This window comes from Balaenoptera ricei, chromosome 2 (genome assembly GCF_028023285.1).
Source record: "Balaenoptera ricei isolate mBalRic1 chromosome 2, mBalRic1.hap2, whole genome shotgun sequence".
Classification (NCBI taxonomy): Eukaryota; Metazoa; Chordata; class Mammalia; order Artiodactyla; family Balaenopteridae; genus Balaenoptera; species Balaenoptera ricei.
The window spans coordinates 142,818,537-142,844,228 of record NC_082640.1 but is presented as its reverse complement, the minus strand read 5'-3'; the positions used below and the strand labels follow the sequence as shown (position 1 = coordinate 142,844,228).

The window sequence follows — 25,692 nt, the reverse complement described above, 5'->3', positions numbered from 1 at the left end:
AAATGGTCCCTTTAAAAAAGTGAGAAATAGGCAGGAGGTGTCTGCCAGCACTAGGTAAGTGTTGACAAGCGGGCTGGAGTCAGTGGAGTGGAAGCAGCTCAGTGTCATGAGGGCACTAATAACCTCCAGGTGCATATCAGCTTGTTCATTGTCTCCCCTCTGGGCGTGGTTTTCTGGCATTTACTGTATGACTTCAGAAGACACCTGGATTTTGAGGAAAGGGCTCTCCTACCCTTCCCAGCAACTTATTTCCCTAAATTTAAAACATTATCAGGAAGACATTTCTACAGCATAAGCAAGTAGGTGGCTCTAGATTTCGGTAAGAAAGTGGCAAGTGGTTTGGAAGTAGTAGATGGGAGGGACACACCTCCCAATCCAAAGTTGATTAATGAATGATAGAAACGGGGCATATCTTCTGTGTCAGCAGTGTAATAGTTGCCTTCAAAGTAGTAAGGACCACGTCTAGCACCCACCCACAGGGTGGTGCCCCTATTTTCTGGCCCAGGGGGATTGGTACTGGCTTAAGTTGGGAGTTCTACTGCATTGATGGCCTTTGAGAAAAAGCCTGCTAAGAGCTGGAGAGCTCCCGCAGAGGCCTCTGATATACTACGCCCAAGATCTTTAGCACCTAATTTCTCTGGAGTTGCTGCTGCTCACGGTGTGATCCTAGGACCTGCAGCATCACCTGGGAGCTTGTGAGAAATGAAGGGTATTGGGTGCCATCAGAATCAGAATTATTTCAATAATACGTATGTACATTAACATTTTAAAAGCACTGACCGGGACTTCCCTGGTGGTTCAGGGGTTAAGAATCCGCCTTCCAGTGCAGGGGACGTGGGTTCGATTCCTGGTCAGGGAACTAAGATCCTACATGCTGCGGGGCAACTAAGCCTGTGCACCACAACTACTGAGCCCACGTGCCGCAACTACAGAGCCCACGTGGGCTGCAACTAAGACCCAACACAGCCAAAATATAAGTAAATAAATAAATATTTTTTAATAAATCCGTTTCTCTGGAGAGCTCTCTGGAGAACCTCTACTTGCCATGTCTTAAAAAAAAATAAGAGCATTGACCTATAGCAGTGCTGTGCAATATAATATTTAATGTAGCCCACACATCTGATTTTTTTTTTTTTCCCACACATCTGATTTTAAACTTTCTGGTAGTCTCATTAAAAAAGGTAAAAAGAAATAGGTAAAATGTATTTTTATAATAGAATTTAACTCAAGATATCCAAAAACATTATTTCATCTAGTAAGCATGAAAAATATTAAGAGGGCAGAGGGGCTGCAGGAGGGTTCATTTGTATTCTTGCCCTGGGCCACAAAAATTGGGGAAGGCTTGCCCCTGTATCTACACACTTGTAATAAACCCTCCTTGAATTCACTCTTTTTGGGTGTGTCAGTAGTTTCCTGTTGAGAAGGTACACAATAAAGAGCCTCTGCAGAGCACACGCTGGAAGCCTGAAAGCGAGGCTCCTGGCCTTGGAAAAGGATAAGATCATGCAAGAGGTCCCAGCTTAGATGCCAGGGCAGCCAAAGCACCATCTCTGCTTAGAAGAAGAATCAATCAGGGCTGGGGTGGAAGGAGGTTTGTGGCAGGCCACGCACCCTGCAGCAGAATCGTGCTTGGCTGCCCATACAGGAGGCTTGGTGAGGCAGAGCAGAGAAGGCCAACAGCTCAGTCCCAGAACACGGAAGCTGGGCGTGCCCAGGCTTGGCTCCATCCCTATCCTCCCACTGGACTGCAGACACTCAGTTATACAAACGGGCCATTTCCCCTTGTAATGGACAGGGGACCAACGCAATTAAATACAACTTTGCTCTACGTTTTACTGGTTGGCAACTAATTGATTTTGAATCTGTATCAACCTCTTCATACTACTTAATAGACATCTGAAAATACCAGTTGGTAAAGCAGCTATTTGATTTTCTGATCGGGGGCAGAGGGTGGACATAAAGGAGGGAAATAATTTAAATAGCACAAGTGATTCTGCCCCAATTAACTAGATGATGGGATCTGCTATCCCCCGAGTCTTGGTGTCTGTACACTGCTCATCATTCAGCAAGAACAAGTCCTCTTACAGGACTTAATGCATTTCCCACCACTGTACCCAGTGTATATCATTCTCTGCTGGGTGGGTGATGGACACACAGGACTTACAAGAGTAAGTTCAGCTTTGTGCCATTTTCCCCCTAAATGCTAACTTTAGAACCTAATCCCTGCTGGGTTTTATCATTCCAAAGAGAAAAGCAAAACATTTAAGTAGGGCTTTCTAATTTTAAACTTTTATAGCCCCAAAAGAATCTTAATCCAAAAAGAATTTGAAACAACGGATCCCAAAATTAATTTGTTCTGAGGCCTGTTCTCTGCAAACTGAAGAGGGGATGGGGGCCTTTGAGAGGGGAAGGTTTCATTTTGCTTTTTAAACAGAGGAACACCACGTCTCACCAGAGCTGTGGTGTAAGAGATGGCCATCTCTCTGCTGCCACTCCCTTCCCAACTATCAACTTCAGTGGTCCTGCTCCTCTAAAATAACACCCAGGTCAAACAAACCACCTAGAATAGGGTTGCTGCCTAACTGTGGGTTTTGCTTAAACCAGTTAGGTGTAAATACACTGGAAGTCCCCAAAGGGTTCATAACCACAGTATTGTTTGCTTTTCCCGTGAGGTTATGCAAACACCAGGTATGGCCACACACTTAGGTGCATGTCATTAGAAGGTACTGCACATTTCCCACAAAGATACTTTCACCAGTCTTGGAGATTGCAGCTCTAGCTTGTTTGAACCCAAAGGAAAACCCGGGATAGAAGCTGTCAGATTCCCCGAGTGCCAGTCACTGTGCACAGCAGAGAACGCCTTTACGTAAGTGCAGCGTGGCCCCTGACAGTAAGAGCTAAATAACATCAGCTCCAGTTAGTGGTGCAGTCTACCGTGTATGGCGGCGTTGTAGCGCAGACTGTCTTTATTCTGTTTTTGAGGTAGGCTGTGGGATGCAGGAGAGGAGGAGTAGCCAGTCTGCTGAGTAAAGAAGGAACAGAGGCTATTGGAGCCATGGAAAAATGCCCGGGAAGACCCACATGATAAGAATAGTGTCTGAGGCCAGTCCGTAAAGGTTGGCAGGGAGGCTCTGACAAGTCCAAGTTAGAAGGGTGATTGGACAGAGTCCAGGAAGGGGACTCCTAGATCAAGCTTAACCATCAGTTCACAGCCTTCTGCAGTCAGAAAGCCCAAAGCAACTGCTGCCGGGGAAGCCACGACAAAGCCCAGATCATATCAAATGCACAACTGACAGTTACCCAGCAAAACTCCTAGGGCTACTGTGGACGTGACTCGAACCAAGAAAGCTCCCATGGGACCAGCTGTGGCCAGAGGAAAAGATCCTCCCAGATGCCTTCATCCCCCTTCAGGTTTCTCATACTAGAAGGAGTTACAGCAGAGCTCAGAGCAATCAGAACCTGCCAGCACCTGTCACATCAAGATGACGACTAGAGAGGGATATAAACATTTTATGGAGGGTGTGTACTGGGTGTGAGGCACTGAGGGGTGGCATGACCAAGCTGCCCTGCGTGAGCCCCAAGTGGAGGGGGCTCCACACACCAAAGGGGCGGTGGCGGTAGAGAGGTACCTGGAGGCACCGTGCAGCCAACCAAGGTGAACAGGACGGGGCAGGGGCTGCGAAGGACACGCCTCCTGTGCACAGGCTGTGTGTTTGTTAGGGCAGGGAACGTGGCCAGTTGTGAATGATCCTTTCACATGGCCATTTTAATGCCAGAGTTGTTTTGACAAGGCCTGAAGAAAGTTCTAATCTTGGCCCTTTTTCCCTTTCCAGTTCATCCCTGCCTGTATCTGGTCTCATCCACTGAGCAGGGAACAAAGCCAAACTGCCCCAGGGATTGGGGGCAGGGAGCTGCTGACTCTTCCAGATTTACTCTGGTTCTGCATTTTCTTTCAAATGGTAAAGTGAGGGGTGGGAGAGAATCTAGGCCAGGTATATCAGACCCTCTGAGCAAAAGCTGAAGGGGTAAGAATCCTTTATTATTTGGGTCCCCACGGGGGTGGAGTTGGGCTGAGCCTAAGGTCTTCGAGCCCACATTCTTACTTCCTTTCTTGTGAGTCTAGGATTCTGCAGCCACGCAGGAAGGCAGGTAGCACTGCACTGTTGCAGAAGTAAAACGTGAGCTGGTTTCCCCAGCTTGGCACTAGGGGGCTCTGAAGCACAGCATCTTTCTCCTAAGGGGAAAAGCTACACTTGCCTAGAAATGAAGACCAGGGTGCCCTCGGGCCCCACCTGCCAAAATCCTCTTGTCATTCACACAGACACCCCTGGGGAGTGGGTCTTGCATCACGGTTCAAAAGGGATCATCAGTGATTCCGAGAACCCCGAGAACTGCATGCCAAGATGGGGTTAGGGCATCATTCTTCCTGTCCGTGGCTCTTGGTCAGTTCAGGCCCTCGCAGACTCACAGCTTGTGTCCCACGTGAAAACCACATCTAGAACGGCTGACTTGGGAAAACCACCTGGGCACATGTAGAAGAACCAAGAGCCAATAACAATGAAAGCTAACATCCCACACACCAAGCTGTACGAAGTCCTGCATGTGCACATCTCCTTTAATCCTAAATTAGGAGTCACAACAAACCTATTAGGAAGGTACACACAGAGATTGCCAGTTTAGAGCAAACCACCGGGGAGGACGACAAGCGCTGGAAACTTCAGCCCAGGGGATGGAAAGCATTCTCATGTACCTCGGCTGGGGTGAGTCGTGAGGAAGGACTCTGACACCCTGAAGGGGAAGTCAGCCTTCGCAGCCTCTCCTGGTCCTGTGTCACAGACAGGCTCCAGCCGAGCAGGTCGCAGGTATCATCGCGATGTGCCTGCAGGGCAGACTTGTTCAGCATCCAGAGACACTTTTCAGTTTCAGTCCCCCCTCTTCAGGCAAGAGCAGCTACTGCCTAAGGATAAGGTAAGAAAGAAGCTGCTCTGTGGCCACATACCACCTCAGCCACAGGTGAACCTGGCTCCCGGACTCCAGCCCTGCCCCACTCTGCTTGGCAGCCCTGGCCAAAGCATACTCCACCTTTCCATCTTTCTCCTGTGGGACCACCAGAGCCTTCACCCATCCCTTTCACGTCAGCCCCACCCCTGGCACATTTACCATCGCTTCTCCACAGCCCAGAGCTGATGCAGCTCCAAGGCTTTTTTGGTGGGTACTCAATTTCAAGCCAACCTAGCTTCTAGGTCCTCCACAGCAGCTTTCTGGGGCCAGATACCTTCCAGCCCTGCCAAGCGTTACATGACCATAGGTCTGAATATATTCTCCATGACTTCTAAACAATTAACTCATTACGCATAGATAATAATACCTCATCCAACAGAAAATACAGAGGGTGCTGGGCAGACAACAAATTCAAACTAAGTGTTAAAGGGTTGCAAAAATGTAAGCTCATAATGTTAAGTGAAGATGGTCTCTTTCCAGTGGAAGAAAAGAATTCTCTCTCCCCTTCCAACAACTCAAATTTTTTTTTTTTAATTCTTAGGATTCAGTTCACAATATCCCTCATCAATATTACCTCAAAAAAAGAAAACACATCTGCAAAACTCAGGTCCCATTTAAGATGCATGTTTTTATTGAAGTTAAAAAAAATTTGTAACCAGACAGAAAGAATAAAATAGACAAAAATGTTATAATCTGACTATATAATATTCTCTCATTCTTGGTGAATCACTAAAATATAACAAAGGATTGTTCTCTATGCTAATTTTTTAAGGTTGTCCAGTTAAACCATCATTTGGTATCCTTTCAACAGGTTAACCTCTTAACTATTTAGAGTTTCTTCTCAGAAACATTCATATATTATACAGAAAACATTCATAGTTTATTTGGGAAACATTCATATTTTATACAAATTTGAGACGAGACCAGAAAAACAAAAAACCAAAAAAAAAAAACCACACAATTGTAGCTGCAACACTATCCTAGCTGCATTGTGGTGATTATGTTCAGTCAGCTGTCCGCTATTCACAACTGGATTTTAATAGTGTTATTTACAGAGGGGCCAAAAGCACTCATCTAAAGTAAAGGCGCTCGGGTTTAATGTGCACTTTCATAGCCCTATGAAAACACAACCATTATATACACTGTAAACACCACAGGGCATGAAATCCATCTCCAACCACAAACATCAATCTCACAGATCAAGCATACAAGGTCTAAGGTAAGGTGCCTAACTTTTCTTTGTAAGCATACTTTTCACCCAAGAGTACTGCTATTCTTTTCATAGGACACTATTCACTTATTTCGGATATGGTGCCAGTGCTCAAAACATGCCCAGAACCCCTTTTTGGGGATTGCCTGCATAGTCTGCGATGAACTTTGCTGAACATTCTTGATGGTGGCAAGTCTTCTTTGAACAATCCTTTGAAGAAGGATTTGCTTTGGGAAAACAGGCATAGTTATTCACAGCCAAGTGGATCAAACTGGGGGATACAACCCTGGATCAAACATGAGGCACCACTAGAAAACGATGAGACCGATTTTCTTGTACAGCTCGTGAATTCAGAGATTTAAGATGCCTGAGCAATGGCGGTCCTGATGGAGTAGCAGAGATTCTCCTGGAGCGAAGACTGAGAGGCAAGCAACACTCACTGGAACGGCGTATCTCGGTGGTGTTCTGCAGTTTTAAAAATCAGTCCGTTGCCTCGCACATAAACTTTAGTACTCCTCTTCAGTTTCAGTCCCTTTTGCTTTCTTATGGATTGCCCGATTAAAGCTATGGCAAGCAGGGACCCAGTGATTGTCATGAAGCCCCAGCTTACAGCCAGGGAAGCCCTTCTGAGACCGGTGGCAGCACATCCAGTATCCCGGCCCATAGGGCAATGCCTGGCAATAGGGCTTGGGGTGCCACCGGCACAGGGACACATCCCCTTTCACGTATTTTTTCTTGCACTGCTTGCACGGATCCTCTCTATAGCGTGGATCCCGAACCCAGCGAGAATCTGCTGGCCTGATATTGTAATATTCAATGATAAACTTGAAATAGCAGCAGGTACACTTAAGAGCCACTAAACTCTTAGTGGGAAGTAACCTGAAGATTTTCACCATAATGTGGTGGGGCAGAAAAGCCATGTACTGCTGAGGCTCCAAAAGCTGCTGGATTTTAAACCTGGTCTCCAGAAAGTCATGTGACACCTGCTTCTTCCAACTGGATGCCTCAAGCACTGGTAATGTACTTTCCCCAGAAGCCAGCGGGACAAATGAATCAGCCGAGACACTTTTCTCCTCAGATGCACAGTCACCCTCAGCAGCATCGTCAAGCTGACTGGCCTCGGAAGACTCTTCTGTTGTGCTTTCATTCTGCTGGGAACAGCCCGGCTGGTGCTGACCAGATGGCAAAAAAAACAACATCCCTGGAAGTGGGTCTTCGCAGGACTTTGAACTGGAAGGCTGGTCTTTCTCTACCTTGGACACAGTGATACTAATGCACAAAGATTCTTTTCTTCTCTGATCAGGATTTTGGCTAGCAAGAGGCATAAGCTCTTCACTCATACCATCAATAGCATCTGGGGGCAATTCAATGGCTTGGGGACAGGTGCGAGGAGGAAAAGGTGACCCAACAAGTTCCTCTGTCATTTCCACATCATGTCTATTGCTGTTTTTCATGGCAGTCTGCTGGTCTGGCTCTAATTCTGCACTGTCCGTGTGCAAACTCACGCCTGCTGGCAATGAGGGACAGCCCCGAGGAGCGCCGTCCCAGGCCTGGTCCCCCTTGGGAGGACAATGGTCAGCCCTTAAGGGGCCACAGTCCACAGATACAGACCCCACAGTTTTCACCTGAGTGTCAGGTACCTCCAAGGCGCCTTTGTTTGTTTTGCTTTCCTCAGCCTGGGTGCCACTCACAAGCAACACGCGGCCCACATTGCGACGGAAGCTGTTATTCCTCGAGAGGCTCCCAGGCTCACGCTGGCTCTGCCGCTTCAGGCACTCGGACTCCAGCCTGGCTACCATGTCAAGGACACGGACTGGCTCACTCTGTGGTTCACCAACCTCAGGATTTCTCCTTTCCATGGGTTCTTCACATGCTCCTGGGGCAGACAAGGGCTCGGGGGCTGGGGGCACACCTCTGGATTGCCCAGAAAACCGCACCACAGCAGGTGAGTTAGTGCAGTTTTTCGCACAACTGGCTAGCAGAGCACTGGCTCTTTGCTCGAGGAAGGCAACCATTTGTATGACCGACAAAGGCCTCCCGGCATAGACTCCGTCCCCGTTGTCACTCACGTAATGCACAGAACAGTGCTCGATGCCACACGCAAAAGGCTCAGGTTGGTAGCATCTGCTGTTGACTTCCTTCATCCTTTCCAACTGTATCTTGGCTTTTTTAAGATCCCCTGATTTTTTCCTTCTTTTAGTAGCTCTCCCATCAATATCCCAGGAGCTTTTTATTTTCATAGATCCTATTCTATTACTACACTGGTGGGCTGCAAAGAATGCAATCTTTTCCTTGGTATTTCCCGGTTTCACAACAGCCCAGATATCAAGCGGCCCTTCCCCTTCTTCACCCTGGTGGATTGTTGCAGACGATGCATTCTTCTTGGTTTTAACATTCAAGCTGCTCTCTTCAGGACTCTTCCCACTCATACTGCACAGAACATTTGGAGAAAGGATTCCAAAAGGCTTTCGAGATGATGCTTTACCAAGAGAGGCTGAAGGAAAGACACTTGGTTTCATACAGCTAGCTTTGCATTTTTCATCATTTATAGCCTGTTGGTGGCTCATAGGAGTTCTCAGAGTTTCCTTGCTGATTTCCAAAGGTCGCACTTTCTTCTGGAGTTTCCGGTACGGCTTTAGGTGCATAACAGAGGCTCTACAAGGAGGAAATACACATTTGATTAAGATACTGATTTCATTTTTAGAAAAGCTTTTTTTTTTTTTAAACTTACACTCAGATGGTTCTAGCAAGTAATAGAAACATTTTCTATCAGTTCACTAAATCTTTACCAACTCTCATTTCAGCTAGTTTTTAACGTACAAATCAAGAACAACAAAAGCAAAAATAACTACTTTCCGTGGTATACAGGCCAGAAAATAAATGGGTGAATTTCAGACTGACTAGACTACGTGAATTTCAGACTGACGTTAGTTAACATTCTATACATAAAATTAGTGCTTTAAATGTAAAGAAATTTGAACTTACTAAAAACACTCAAGGGTCAGTACAAGGCACAGTAAAGAAGAAACGAAAGTATAAAAGGAACCCATCCAGAATCTCTAGTATAGTAACACTATTTCTTTCTAAGTCATCACAACTGGCATTTTATTGATTGCAAAACAGTCTATCAAAATTGTTATATTGCTTTCTAAGCTATTCCCATACTGCTGAATATTTTAGATATCTGTATTTTCACTTGTCTGCTTATGTTGCTTTGCCCATCTATTAGTGTTGATTTTCTAAACAATCTACTTTTGTAAGCTCTTAACTGTTAAATTTTCTGCAAATTAAATACAAAGCCCAAATCTTTATTAATTCACTAGTTCAGAAAAACAGTGCCTGTTTTGTTCCCTGGCTAGGGGTGGAGATGGTAACCATTTTAGAAATTATAAAGATGATTACATGCAGAGATATGTGTTCTAGTCCTTGTCATATCACTAATTAGCTAGACAGGGTGATTTTACCTTGGGTAAGTCACTTCCTCTCTGGGTTTGAGTTGAAATGTTAACTGAGGGGTTGGAATACTAGATTATTTAATGATTTTGTCAATTTGTATGTCAAAATATCCCATTGCTACACAGAACACCCTGGATTGAGGAAAAAGTGTCTTGTAGGGATGCCTCGTCTCCTACAAAGTAAGCCTACAGACCAAAATAAACATCTGCAGTCACAGATGTGGAGCAAGAGCAAGAGCTTCCACAGGCCTAAGCACATGGGCTCGCACCCACTCTCGCTCCTGGGGACAAAGTCTGAGACATACACATGGGGGCAATCCAGCATATCACTTTCTCATTCGCTCCATAACATTTACCCAGTGCCTGCAATGCGGCAGCCTCCATGGGAACTGCTTTCAGGTATCAGTTTTATTCATCAAGAATGAAAGTGATCATCCAGAACAAATTTACCTTTCACTTCAAATTTAATTCCTAGAGTCCAGTCTCAGCTAAAAGAAGAAATATGGATATGAATATCTTCCAGCTAGGTAAAGAGAAATCTTACTTTTAAGGCACATAAAGTACCTTTTAAAAGATACCCCTGAAATAGATCAGATTGATTTGTTTCTTATCTTTAGCAATTATATCCTACATCTGTTGAGATCTCCCCCCTTTGTGCACTACAGCATTTTTAATAGCTTTATATTTTATAGAATTATAGAAACATTATATTCTATATCTATAATTTAGTCTTATAAAAAGAGCCACCCAGAATTCTTCAAGAACAAGATAAAGATATATGAATAAAATAAATGAATAAAAGAGGCACATCTAGTGCCATCTCTCTGTGTCAACAATTTTCTGGTTTTTCATATCCCTTCAATCCCTAAGTGAAATCTAAGAAATGGAGGTTGTTGAAAAATCCAATTAATTCTCACATAATGATCTCATTACAGAATGTCTGTGAATAAATTTAAACTTCAGCAATGTGTGTGCCATTCTGCATCACACAATATGTTCTCTTCGCATTCCTCCCCCACAAATTATTTTAGGTGCCATTATTGATAGACAGCAACATTTGGAAGAAACTAATGTGATTGCAGATGGCTTCTGTTTGCGTATATTAACCTGTAAAGTCAGCTCAACTGATACATTACTAATAGACAAGGTTTCAACGGGATTAAAACAGGAGATGATCCCATGGAACAAAAGTGAAGAAAGGTACAACAGCGAATGAAAAAAGCCAATAAGGTCATTCGATGCAACCAGAGTGGCTGCTGGAGGGTGGGTGGTGATTCTGTGGGACCCCCAAAGGAAGCAGAACCTTTAGGCACAGGCTCACGTCCTCCACTGGCTGAAGGATGGCTGGAGTATTAACCTCTCCCCCTTCCTGTGCTGGGCTTGAAGGCCCTGAGACAGAAAAGTGCTGGCAAGACTCAAAGAAACGGCAAAAATCTGAGTCTGGGTTGAAATCAGTGGTGGACCATGAGGATATGATGCAGAGCATCAAGGGCATCTACTGCAAAAATTCATAAAATAAAAACTTTACATCTCTAACAGATTACATCAGATGGTGGTGCTTTCCCCACCCCCCCAACTCACCCCCTCAAATACAGACAGGCACTGCAGAAAGCTCCAGCCAGGTTTCCATGGTTGCCAATCTCTTCGCACAAAAGTATTTTAAAAGTTCGCCACGATAAAGTCCTGCTTTATTAAAGTCCTGCTTTAATGCAGGGTTTATAGCACCTACCCATACATGAGTGTTCATTAGACACTCAGAAATGTCATTGTAAAAAGTTAAGATCCCTGGGCCCACTGAATCAGAATTTCTGGGACTGGGCCAACAATCTGTTTTTAACCTTAGATTTAATTTGGAAGGGAACTTAAAGGTCATGTGTTAGATCTAAGTGTGTCAGGGGGGTTCTGGATTGGGGCTGGGGGGCTGGGCTACTGACAGGGGTGAGGTGGAACTGCCCAACAAAAAGCCAATCGGACAGTCCATACTGAAGCGTCTACTCTAAAAGATGCGTAAAGACAGACCCATCTTCTTACCTGTTATTCTCTTTAAAACACCAAAAAAGTCAATGGCCATTTTATTGCCAAATTTCCTCTCCAACTGCAACTCCTCAGTTTCTTTGACACTGCTTTCCCAGCTCTCTTCTTCTCCAGCCTTTAAGCACTGATGTATTCCTCAGAGTTCTTTCTTTTTCTAGACCATTATTACTCTTAAGCTATATATCTAAGTGACCTCATAGTTTTAATGACCACAGATTCATGACTCCCCAGTGGTATGCTCTCCCAAACTTCATGTCCTATGACATGCCTAACAGACATACTCACCTGGATGTCAAAAAGAATCTCAAAAATCAAAATGACTATATTCAATGACAGCACCAAGTACCTGGTCAACCAAGCCAGAAAGCTGAGTCACTTCGATTCCTCCTCCCATCCAATCACCAAGTCACCCTCCCTTCTTGTTCATCCCTAACACAACTGCCCTACTTTTAGCTGTCATATCTTACCTCTGCTACACTGTTGTTAGCTACAGGAAAGCCTAACCTCTTTATCAATGAAATGCAAGGTCATGGAGCCCACCCCAGCCAACCTATCACAGCTTCACTCCTGCCCTACCATAATTCACTCCTGCCCTACCATAATTCACACTTTGGAAGCTTGTTCACAGACCATTACCACAGGGCCAAGTAGATGAAGGCCAATCATATCACCTAATGCACAAATTTTAAGGCAGGCAGAGCCATAAAACTAACGGAATAGCTTCAAACTTTTTTCATACTAACTGCCACCCATTTCTTTCTATCCATTTATTATCTGAAATTTACTAAACACTCTGGGCTGGATATTAGTGGTGCAATTATGAATAAGACATAGTTACTGCCCTTAAGGAGACAGAAAATCAAATAGGCAATTACGACAGCATGTGATATGTGTTATAAGGATAGTACAGGTGCTGGGAGTCCACGAGGGGAGGAAGGGGGAAGGAGAGGACAGAGAAGGAAGGAGTGTATGAAAGGAAGAGAGGAGACCACCAGCACCAAGCTTAGTCTTGAGGGTACAGAAACAGGTCAGAAAAGCCCTGAAGGAAGATAAACAAAGTCCTAAAAATTCAAAAGGTAGGTGAGGTAGGTGAGAAATAATCAAAGTCCCAGCTAAGGTGGACAGACAGAAGTAAAAATGGGTTAGAAAGGAAGAACAGGCAGGATTTTAGCTACTGATTGTAAATGGAGGTTGAGGGAGAGGAGTCAAGGATGGGTCCTCAAGGCTAGAGCAACTGGATGAAGAGTGGTACCTTTTAGTGAGATGGTGACAAAGGTAGCTGAGCAGATTTGGAGCAGGGGAAAAGGTAAGTTCAGTTTTTAAAAAATGCTGCATGCAAGCTAGAGATATCTAGTAGGCAGACTGACACAAATCTGGCCAAGAGAAAATGAGGAAAGAAACAAGACAGTTGTGACAGAAATTCAATGAGGAAAAAGTTTTCTGGACAGAGATTACATATGTCTTTTTCCAAAATTTTCACAATGAACATATATTGCATATATTACCGTTATAATAAGAAAAAATGTACATAAAAATAAAGAGCAATCACACACCCTACAGCAAGGTCATATAAAGAATTCCGTCTGGGGGAATCCCCTGGCAGTCCAGTGGTTAGGACTCCACACTGTCATTGCTGAGGGCCCAAGTTCAATCCCTGGTTGGGGAACTAAGATCCCACAAGTCACGCGGCGTGGCAAAAAAAAAGGAAAGAAAAAAAGAGTTGTGTCCAGTTAGTGATGGAGACCCCTGGTGACTCTGCTGTGAGGAACTGCAGTGGGCGAGTAGGGCAGAGCCAAAAATTCATGGTGAAGGAGTGAATGGAAGGTGAAAAAGTGAATGTTAGCAACTTTTTCACGAAGTTTGGCTATAAAGGAGAAAGTCTTTGTACATACCTGTCACCTTAAATCCTTTCCAGGAATAAACTGAGATATAATAATGAATCAATTAAAACTTGAAAAACTTTCCTCCAGTAAAAACCAAAATCTTGCTTTCAAATAATTCCAGTATTCTTTATTGACTCTTAATTTCTGATTTCAGCTCAAAAAAGCTGGAAAAACTCTAACCTAAACATATTGTACTATCCAAAAATTAAGCCATGGAAGAGAATTTAACTTTGCAAAAAGGCCCAGATAAATGCTAAAGTCTAAAGAATCACACTAACTCTAGTCTATAGAGGACTGAACTTGATCAATGAGGAATCAAATGGCAATATGGGATCAGAATACAAGAAAGGACAAGATTTCTCTTAGTGCTAACAGACTTAGTGCTAATAGGAAGCCTAACATTGAAGGCCTGTTTCCTAACTTGTCACTCTTAGTCCACAGCCTTGCCCATCTAAACAGGCTAGAAGATAAGGTGTTTCCTTTTTCTTTCTACTTTATTAAAGCTTCAGGAATGCTAATTCCAAAGAGGAGTCATTTATTAGTATAACAGGAGCTACTCTTTATTTACAAAAGGTTAGAGGAATAAACATAGAATAGTCCCTGAAAGATCCCTCCCATGGTACCTTCAGAGGGGAAAAAAAGTGTGCAGTAAATAAATGACTGTTTCTTAAAAACATAAAAGCTTCCAGAGAACATCTTATGACCGCCTTCTTCACTGGACCTTTATAGAAACGATAAGCAATTTCAACAAAGTACTCCACGTATATAAACAAAATCCTTATTTTTTGCAAATGAGGTGACAGAGCTAATATGACTTTTGAAGCCCCACAGGTAGATAGTAGAAGAATTAAGATTAGAATCAGATAAGTCTCCCGGATCTATATTTTCCTTGCTTACAAAAATAAAAATTAAAATCCTAGGTTCAGTCATGACACAAATAGAATTAAATAATTCTGACAGCATCTATTCAAAGAGCTTCTATCTTTCAAACTGGGGTCAGTTTTTCTTAAGTGCCACATAAAACCTCTACACAGTACTGTGATGATGTAAAGCAGACATATCATATAACGTAAGAAGCCACACCAATTTAAAAGTATGTAGAAACTGCTCCTATGGCTATTAAAGCAGAAAAAAATGCCAAGACCGGGAGGGTGTGAATACAGGTGGAGACATAAGAAAAGACTCCCATTAACCTCTAAGCACTGAAGGAATGCATCCAACTCTCAGAGTACCTTAACAATAAAACAGAACAAACTCTAAGCCAGAAAAGACGGTATTTCTCAAACTGAGTTCCAAAATATTGGGGACTGGCTTTTTTCCGAGAGGGAGTTCACTCCTTTTTTTAAAGTAATATTACCTAAAACCATTTCATGGGAACTTTGAACTTCGCCTCAGGAGGATTAGATGGTTAGTAGTGCACAATTTAATGGAAAAATCCTTTACTGTCTGTTAATAGATACTGAATACAGAAAATAGCCTTTGGAAACACACATGCATGGTTTTCAAGAACTCACTGCTCACAGCTTTCATCAATCTCAGAATTCACAATGGTATTTAAATATAAGACATACCTGCTTCATAGTTATCTGCAACATAGATTCTATATGATTTAAAACTTCCAGAAAATGAAGGTTTATGATGAACTTGATGGGACAACAAAGTATCTAAAACATCCTGAAAAGGTTACAAATTAAGATGCATAGCCACTACTTTGCTCTTCTACTATGACTGCAACAGAAGCAACACCTAACACATTTTAATTGTATTGCAAAATACTGATTTAGTGATATCATCCAAGTTTACATGGGACCCCTCCCCCCTTTTCTTAAAGTAAGGAGGAAAGGGAAGGGCCTGGAGGACAAAACACTCACTACAGCTCTTACCAATTATTAAATAACAATTGGGAATAGAGACAAGTGGAAGTATTAGGTTTTGTTAAATTTACCATGTTGTGAACAGTAGTTCACAAAATTATTCCCTATTGCTCCTGTAACATAATGCCAAATACTCACAAAACTCTGGCATATCACAATTTACTGCTATCTAAGCTGATGAGACATCTACTATTTGGTGGTCCCTGCTAGAATGAACATCAAAACAAATGAAACCTAATAAAAAGTTTAGTTCCCCCAAAATCATTAACGTATTTTGAAAAGTACACTGAGCATTACCAAGAAAATTTTGCTTCCACAAATTTTCAGATATTCAGCATTTCTGTTAAAACCCTACTGCTTACGTCGACTTAAAAAAAAAAATGCACCATGTAAAAGTTGTGCATTAAGTTTTATTAGGGGACCTCACTGAGTACTATAGCCCAGGAGACAGCCTCTCAGATAGCTCCGAGGAACTGCTCCAGAAAGGTAAGGGAGGAACCAAGATGCATATATGTGGTTTATCAGCGTGGGGGTGGGGGGGGGGGGGAGCCCTGCAGTTAAGCAAAAGATTACTGCCAATCACAAAGAACAGACGTCTCAAGGGGATGCTTTCAGTGCTTTTCTATGTATGGGAAGATATAAGAAGCTGGGTTCATTGAAATTATTCCTTAGCTACGCATCTTAACTATCTAGGTCCATGTGTCCAAAGCACAAAATGCCTCCTGTTTTTCTCCATCCTGAATTCCCCTCAGGCTGGACTGCAGTTGCTAATGGCTTGATCCTTGTAGAAGGGGAACTGGAGCAGCATTCTTTGTTTACACTTATTTTTCCTATTCTAATATTTCTTACAAAAAACAAAGGAAAAGAAAACCTCTACTCTTTCGCATAGAAAGCTGTTACTTCCTTGAGTGTGCTGATGCTTTTTTTAAACTTTGAAACGAATCATTCTTCCATACATTTTTAAAAGTATATTTATTTGTTTGGTTGCGCCGGGTCTTAGTTGCAGCACATGGGCTCCTTAGTTGTGGCATGCGAACTCTTAGTTGCAGCATGAATGTGGGATCTAGTTCCCTGACCAGGGACCGAACCCAGGCCCCCTGCATTGGGAGCGTGGAGTCTTATCCACTGCGCCACCAGGGAATTCCCTCCATACATATTTTTATAGAATTTATATATTTTTAAGGCAACAATTTTTGATATCATTTGCACATGCAGTACTTTCAAAGAACTAATCAGAGCTTTAACATATGCCCTATTTGATCAAAATGTAACTCAGACATAAGGATGTCATCCCCTTTAGGGAAGACATGTTAAAAGATTCTAAGGCCAACCGTGAATGCAGTTCAAAAATCCATTAGGTGCCAAATAACATTTCATATGAAAAAAATCAGAGAATAGCAACTAATTCTCGAGTATAAATAAATGCAGCACCACACTGTGCTTGACTGCCAATGTACTCACACCACTCAATCTCAAGCCTCGATATTGAGCCAAGCACCTAACATAGCCCACTGGGCACAAGCTGGCCCATTAACACTGTTATAGACAACTAAATTTTATTTTATTTTTAATTTTTATTAGAGTATAGTTGATTTACAATGTTGCATTAGTTTCTGCTGTACAGCAAAGTGTATTGGTTATACATATACATATATCCACTCTTTTTTAGATTCTTTTCCCATACAGGTCATTACAGAGTATTAAGAGTTCCCTGTGCTATACAGTAGGTCCTTATTAGTTATCTATTTTATATACTAGACATCTGAATTTTAAAATGGCTTATCCCCTCAGGAAGGGAAAAGGTAAAAAAGTAAAACTTCAGGGTAACAAACATTAAGGCATCAAGCAAAAACAGTTTGTTTGCATTATCAATGCAGACAAATGAGCTGGCAAGTTAAGATTTTTGTCAGCAATCCTGGGTGGCGGTGGAAGGGGTGGGGGATTACTTCAGAAATAGGACCCACAGTGTTCATCAAAGAAATAAGCCTCAATCACAGTCCTGACTGTGCCCGGCTGTTTAGTAATTACTCTTCCTTCTACCACATCCCTCTAGAATCTGCTGAACCAAGACTGAAGTAGCAGTCTGCACTGCATGGTTAAAGTAACCCTTTGTTAAGAATCACCACTTGTAGAGAAAAGAAGTTTATGGTCAATAGAAACCTGAAAAAGTTGTTGCTTTGAGGCTCTTATTAGAGCTTACTAAAGCCAGTTTAATATTGAAGTTAAAAATGAGTATTTTTCCAGGGGTAAAAGTGAGAAATCTACACTACAGAAAACCAACCAACCATTAGGCACCGAGGAGCCCAAACTGTCACGTTATTGGACAAAAACTACATACTGGGTTTTATGTACTTGTATAAGACATCTCATAGAAAACTATTCCTTGAATACACGCAGGGTCTGTTCATCTTTGCAACCCCACAGCCATTCCCATTCTGCAGAATGTAACTAAACCTGGAGCTCCCAAACCAAATAGGAAGAAAGGTAATGGTTTATAACATGATATAAAGAACTCAATTTCAGGGTTAACTTTGGGTCTTTAGAACCAGCTTTATATAAATCCAGAATCTGAAAAGAAGTCAGGGGGTTAAAAGAGCCCTTACAAGCCTTATCCTCTGGAAATTCCTGGATGTATGTATTTATTTAACATGGTTGTAATCATATTGTACATACAATGTTTTACTTTTCATCACAAATATTTTCCATGTTATTACACGGTCTTCAGACCCATCAACTGTAAATGTGTAAGTGCCAAAATATATTAAACCATTCCCTCCAGCCCTGGACATTATAAAATTACATCTTCATGGATACAATCTCTTAAGCATTTAAGGGTATGTCCTTACAAGATTCTCAGAAGTGGAATTCATGAATCAGAGTGTCACTATTTTTATGACTGGATATATCTTGCCCAACCATCTCCAAATAGGTTTAACGCTAATTTACATTGCTACCACCACGAAAACCATGCCAGTTTTTTTAAATTTATTTGTTTTATTTATTTATTTTTGGCTGCGTTGGGTCTTCGTTGCTACGCGTGGGCTTTTCTCTAGTTGTGGTGCGTGGGCTTCTCACTGCGGTGGCTTCTCTTGTTGTGGAGCAGGGGCTCTAGGCGTGCGGGCTTCAGTAGTTGTGGCACACGGGCTCAGTAGTTGTGGCTCACGGGCTCTAGGCACACAGGCTCAGTAGTTGTGGCTCACCGGCTTAGATGCTCCACGACATGTGGGATCTTCCTGGACCAGGGCTCAAACCCACGTCCCCTGCATTGGCAGGCAGATTCTTAACCACTGCGCCACCAGGGAAGCCCCCAGTTTTTTTTAAAAAATAAATTTATTTATTTGTTTGTTTTTATTTTGGGCTGTGTTAGGTCGTCATTGCTGTACACGGGCTTTCTCTAGTTGCAGTGAGCGGGGGCTACTCTTCGTGGCAGTGTGCAGGCTTCTCATTGTCATGGCTTCTCTTGTTGCAGAGCACAGGCTCTAGGCACGCAGGCTTCAGTTGTTGTGGCACGTGGGCTCAGTAGTTGTGGCTTGCGGACTCTTGAGCGCAGGCTCAGTAGTTGTGGCTCATGGGCTTAGTTGCTCCGCTGCATGTGGGATCTTCCCGGACCAGGGATCGAACCCGTGTCCCCTGCGTTGGCAGGCGGATTCTTTTTTTTTTTTTTTTTTTTTAATTTATTTATTTTATTTATGGCTGTGTTGGGTCTTCGTTTCTGTGCGAGGGCTTTCTCTAGTTGCGGCAAGTGGGGGCCACTCTTCATCGCGGTACGCGGGCCTCTCACTGTCGCGGCCTCTCCCGTTGCGGAGCATAGGCCCCAGACGCGCAGGCTCAGTAATTGTGGCTCACGGGCCCAGTTGCTCCGCGGCATGTGGGATCTTCCCAGACCAGGGCTCGAACCCGTGTCCCCTGCATTGGCAGGCAAATTCTCAACCACTGCGCCACCAGGGAAGCCCGGCAGGTGGATTCTTAACCACTGCGCCACCAGGAAAGTCCCAACCATGCCAGTTTGATGACAAAAATTTGGTTATTTGAAGTGAATTGGTTTTGTGCCTAGAGAAAGAAATCAATGTAGAACTAGAGCTAAAAGATACAAATATGTGAGAATAATCTGTTTCTACTCTAGGATAATACTAGCTCTAACAGCTTTAAAATGTTTACCATGTGCCAGGCATTGTTCTAAGCTCATAATTTCCAAAAAAAACTTGGAAATTGTATACTCTTATTGTATACTCTGATTATCTCCAATTGCTGATGAAGAACCCAAAGTAGAGGTGTGGAGATTAAGGACTTGCCAAGATCACATGAGCACATCAAGGAGCATGGATGTGCACTCAGTCAGGAGCCAGAGGCCAGGCTCTTACCTACCACACCACGCAATGAGGAAGAGAGCAGATGAGGAACACGTGGATGGAGCAGGTACTCCTTAACAAGCTTATTCTCAGTGTCATGAATAAAGACTGAGAAGTCTGTGAAACAGCAGAATCTGGGCTATGAGTTCGATTTTGGATACTTGGGTTTGATCCCTTACTTAAAATTAATCTACTCATTTATCAAATATTTGATTTTCCTTGAAACCAGGTGTTGTGCTAGACCATGGGGCTTCAGCCTAAACAAAACTGATGGAATTCCTGCCCTCATGGCAAATTTGAGAAACACACATTGTTCCCTTAGCCTTTCATTCATTTCCAAATCTAAAAGTTTCCAATGTATCAAATCAAGTTAGCAGTAGAAGCAGACATCATTAGAAATATTTAAATTTATTTCTGACAAAGAGAAACTTCAAAAATTGAATGTAAGTATGGTGGCCTGGAACAGAGGCCTAAGGACAGATGACATTACTGAATAAGGCTGGGCTGGAATGACTGTACACGACACACACAGAAGAATACACAAAGATACTGTTCTGGTGTTGATTTAAAATAGACCTACTTATAAAAATTAGTTCCATAAAATGAGAAATGCTAGAGAATAAAAGAGACTGACATTAAGATATAACCATGGGCAAACGGGAAATTGTAAAAGGATAAAACAAATCAATAAAGAATAAGACCAATAAGAATAGAAATTAATATGTTCTATTGAGATTTCATAGGTCGTACCATCTCTTTCAGGCACTAGATTATGTGAAGCTATACACAACACTTCATCATTTGTCCCAAAATGCACTGGGACAAAGAGAAATAGTTGCCTTGCTATAGTTTTCATTGTCACTCAACTGCTACTTCATCATAAGTGTATTAGTTTGCTAGGGCTACCATACAAAATACCACAGACTAGGTGGCTTAAACAACAGATCAGTTACTCCTCACAGTTCTGGAGGCTAGGAGTCCAAGATCAAGGTACGGGCAGGTTTGGCTTTGTTCTGAGGCCTTTCTCCTTGGCTTGCCAATGGTCGGCTTCTCATTGTAGCCTCACACGGACTTTCCTCTGTGCACAAATGCCCCCGGTGTCTCTCTTCTGTGTTCCAATTTCCTCTTCTTCTAAGGGCACCAGTTAGATTAAATTAGGGACCACCCTATCTACCTCATTTTACCTTAATTACCTCTTTAAAAGCCCCTCTCCAAATTCAGTCACATTATGAAGTACTGCGGGGGTGGCCGGGGGGGGGGGGGGGGGGGGGTTAGGCTTCAAAATATGCAGGTGGGAGGAGTGCACAATTCAGCCGGTAACAATGGGGTAAGTGTAAGGACTCACAGGTTAAAGTGTGATGTTTTAAGAACACATGAAAGAAAAATAACAAGAAAACTATTTCAATTTGATCTCTGTATAACCTAAGGTGGCTCTAAAGAACAATTCAAATGATTCAAGAGCTCACTGCTCCAATAGTAAACAGCTGGACAGTCTTCTAACTTTCTGCAAAATATGTCTGGAAGGGAAAAAATGTCATCATTCCTATTAATTAAAATCTCTTTTATACAGAATACAGTGGTTATTAGCCATTTTGCAGTCCCCATAAGCACTTTGAAATTCTGATGAAAATAAAGAGGCCTCTCCTGAGTAAAGGGCACTTATCTACAAAGTTTGGCATCATTGTTTCAGGAGATTTACAAACCACACCTCCCTGAGGTTCATCAGGGTCCATGGATTCAGGTTAAAGAGGACTGTCCTAAAGGACCACTTACTGTCTAAATTAAAAACCAAATTTGTCCAAAAATGGAACAAAATAGTTGAAGTTGAGATTATCTTGAAAAATACAGGATATGTGATAATCATTTACATTTAGCTACTTCCCAAAGGCCTGGAAGTAGCTAATGATCAACCAAATAATATCAGAATAAATTTTAATCTTACTAGCCAACACTAAAGGTGGGCAGAGGGGAGAAGAGAGAAGAAATATTATTTCAGAAAATCTAAACTAAGAAAACCTACTGCAATTCAGCACAAAATCTTAGAATAAAAAGAAAATAACAATAGGCAGAAATCACTAGCAAGTCTCCACTAGCAAGAAATCACTAGCAAGAAGCTCCATTATTTTCTACATACCAAACTTATAGCCAGCAAAGATAACATTGTGTTGTGAAATTTTAAAAACTGGCTTGTATTCTCCTCTCTCTATGCAAAGGTACTCTCTTTGACTTTCCTCAAAAAGCAGCTTTGGACATGTTCAGACAATTGGGCAAAAGAGAAATTTATGTAGAATTTGACCTGGGGAACTCTGTGGATAATTTCACTAAGATGTAACCTCCCAAGGACAGGGACCCTTAATCTGCCTGGTTTACCACTGCTGCCCAGAGTTTTACTCAAAAAAATGTTTGTTGAATTTGAATGAATGATGTATTCTAAATGAGACAGCCTGAATCTGGAAGACAGAGTGAGAATGTAACATCCATCTCTACTGTACAAGCACCTCAACTGGATGGCTATAGCCTGTTGGATCCAACAAGGTATTAGTGGCAAGATGAAGCCTCAGAAAACAAAACTGCTATTTGTTAAAGGGATACCATTATTTTCTAAAGAGTTAGGTAACTCTTTAGAGTTAGGTAATTAACTTGCTGAAGATCCATCTGGCAAACTACTGAAAAAATCAGGTTTATTCCATTGCAGATGTATCTGAAGAAAAAATTCAACCACACTTATTAGCTATGAATAGTAAGGTAAATTGGCTCACCTCAGGAGCACTGAGCTTGACAACAAGATGTGAAGAGAGTACAGAAGAAAGTCAGTAAGAATGTATGAGAGGAAAGAAGTTAATTATCTGGTCATTTTTAGATTTACTGAAGAACACCTCCCCTATTAACCCCACCACAGATATTCTTATGAGCTTCATTGAGCTGCTCAGACCACTAGGCCTTAGATCACTCTCTAGTCCCCAGCTTCAGCTGCTTGCTTTAAATGAAATACGAATGAGGTGACTGGTTTTTTTCTAATAAACAAATTAATTCTTTCCATAAACAAAAATACTGTCATATTATAAATATTAATAGGAATATTTGGAAGGTCATCAAAGATACCAAGTGGGCCCCACAAACCAGTGAACAACACTCAAATGTAGGGCTTCCCTGGTGGCGCGGTGGTTAAGAATCCGCCTGCCAATGCAGGGGACATGGGTTCGAGCCCTGGTCCGGGAAGATCCCACATGCCGCGGAGCAACTAAGCCTGTGCGCCACAACTACTGAAGCCCACGCGCCTGGAGCCCATGCTCTGCAACAAGTCACCGCGATGCAATGAAGAGTAGCCCCCGCTCGTCACAACTAGAGAAAGCCCATGCACAGCAACAAAGACCAATGCAGCCAAAAAATAAATAAATAATAAACAAATAAAAACAAAACAAACAAATACTCAAATGTAAAACGTGGCAGTTATGAAATAGGACTAAAAAACTCAACAAAATCAGATCATCTTCCAAGCCTCCCTTCTACAATTTTACAAAAAAACTGCACAATTTTGAAACCAAGGTCTTCAGTAAGTAATACCAAAGTTAACTATACTAAGCAGACATATTTTAAGCACTCTAAGGTAATTTCCTAACTAGGTGAACTACATGGGTTCGAAGTCATTCTGAAGTTATCAGCTACCCAATATAGCATATTGCACATCTCAACACCAAATCATGTACTATATTTTAACCACTGCTACAAAATCAGAGAGAGAGAGAATATTAATTCAAATAAATATTTATTCAAAATAAAATACACTTAAAGCCATTAAATGCCTTAAATTTTATTTCCCGACAGGTTTTGATTCAAAATAAATAGAAGGAATGATAGAAATAGACATCACCATTTTCCAAACTTTACTGAATTAACGGACCTAGGCAATGATCATCAGTAGCTGCTAACATCACAAAACTGAAACACAACCAGACATTACATGCTCCTGATGGGGGGGAAAAGACACTCAAAAAAAAAAATCTATTCTAATCTGGTTAATCCTTTAAAGCCAGCCTCAGACGAAATGCAGGAGACAGAGAAATACGCTAAAAACTTGAGGAATACAAAATAGCAAAATCTAGATTGAGGGGAAACTACAGAACAAAATAAGACTGGTTTCTTCAAGCAAATTCCAAGATGGGAGGAGGGCTGGGGGGAGAAAGAAAGAGAGGGGAGCCTATACATTAAGATATTTAACCAACGAATCAGCCAAATATGTGGATCCTCAGTCAAACAGACATACCATAAAAATTAACATATATGTATGTATGTATTTTGAAGTCCTCATCCCTTAGATATACATCCTAAAATCTTTTTAGCTTAAATGATATGATGTCTTCAAAACAATATGGGGGAGAAGAAGAGATTCAGAGTATAAATCAAGCAAGATTGGCCATGAGGTGATAAATTGTTGAAGCTGGGCAATGGCAAAGTGGGGTTTTATCATTCTAGCTCTGTATTTTTGTTACACAACTAAATTTTCTCAGAATTAAAAGGGGAAATAAATAAATGGAAGCATTTGGAAACAATGGATGAATGAGCCCAGAAATGTTCATTATGCACACACAGTTGGAGCTGCATACCATCTGATCTGGAGTGAGAAACTGTGGAATTCACAGGTTCCCTGGGTAGGGCAGCTCTGCAGGGATCATTGTTAAGTCCATCCCCACTAAGCCCCAGGCTGTCTGACGCAGCACTCCTTCCTGGTTCAGACCCAGGGCACCAACCAACATAAGTTCTTCTTGCCCTACTCCACACCCTTTACTGAAAACTGAACAGGAAATAAACCAGAAGGCACAAAAAAGATAAGAAAAGGGAGACAAACACACAGGCAGTCAAATAAAAAAGAACTGAAAGACAACAGTGGTCAAGGCCAATCAACCCATTTCTTAATTAAACAAATATGGCTTTCAATCCCTCATGCTGTAACCTAAATGTGCAGCCTAATTAATACCTGACTCTGCCTTGTATAAGTGCACTTAACTTCCACAACTTTAAAGATAAACATAAATTTTTAAATAAATACATAGGGAATTTTACTATTTAAAGACATCTTACTGCAAATTCTTTTACAACAATAGTCGCCCTATATTCACTCATGGGGCAGGGGAAATGACAGTATTAATATTAAAATGTTATTATTAATAATGTAGCCGTTGATATTTATTGAGTACTTAAGCTGTACACTATTCTAAAGAACTTGATTATGTATGTATATGTATTAGTTTCATCTTCAGGACAATTCTATGAGATACATAAAATTATTATTATTATTTATTATTCCCATTTCACAAATGTGGAAGCTGACCAACTAAGTGTAATGAATACTATGTGCTAGGTCTTTTGTGGCCATGCCACGCAGTATGTGGGATCTTAGTTCCCCAACCAGGAATCGAACCCGTGCCCCCTGCAGTGGAAGCGTGGAGCCCTAACCACTGGACAGCCAGGGAATTCCCACTAGGTCATTTTTAAAATGTGCTTCATAGTATTTTAAACAAGGCCATGTGTGTATATACAAACACGTACATTTATATAACAATTAATAGACGAGTCAAATGATTTGTCCGGAAGTCACTAAATCAGCTGTACAGAGGTTCCTAATTATAAGTACAGTATATTTATAACTGTCACAGACCAAAGTCACTTCAAGTTTATTTTAATAGAAATGTTTCTCTTTGCCCAGGAAATGGTCAAAGACCTGAAGATAACTGAACACAGATCCAAGCTGAACAAAAAGCCAAAGGAAAAGCATTACAAGACCATCAACTCCTTAAGGGCAATTCCCTGTCCGATATTTTATAAATACCCCATTGGATCAAGCACGGAACCCTTTACACACAGCAAGAGCTCCATGAAAAGTAAATG

General features: G+C 41.9%; 1 protein-coding gene across 8 annotated transcripts in view; it reads right to left on the bottom strand.

The window, feature by feature from the left end:
• The window catches only part of FBXO34 (F-box protein 34), a 103,489-nt gene that overhangs the window by 12,420 nt on the left and 65,377 nt on the right, over window positions 1–25,692 (bottom strand). For 6 of the 8 annotated variants that reach the window (XM_059914277.1, XM_059914278.1, XM_059914280.1 and 3 more), the window contains one exon: window positions 5,633–8,866. The exons of 1 other annotated variant lie outside the window; for it this stretch is intronic. In XM_059914277.1, coding sequence (XP_059770260.1) covers window positions 6,718–8,856 — 2,139 coding nt within the window. In that variant the 5' untranslated portion in view covers window positions 8,857–8,866 and the 3' untranslated portion in view covers window positions 5,633–6,717. Of the gene's footprint in view, window positions 1–5,632; window positions 8,867–11,697; window positions 11,791–25,692 lie in introns of those variants that run through there. One more of the 8 variants, XM_059914282.1, reaches the window with a different exon arrangement.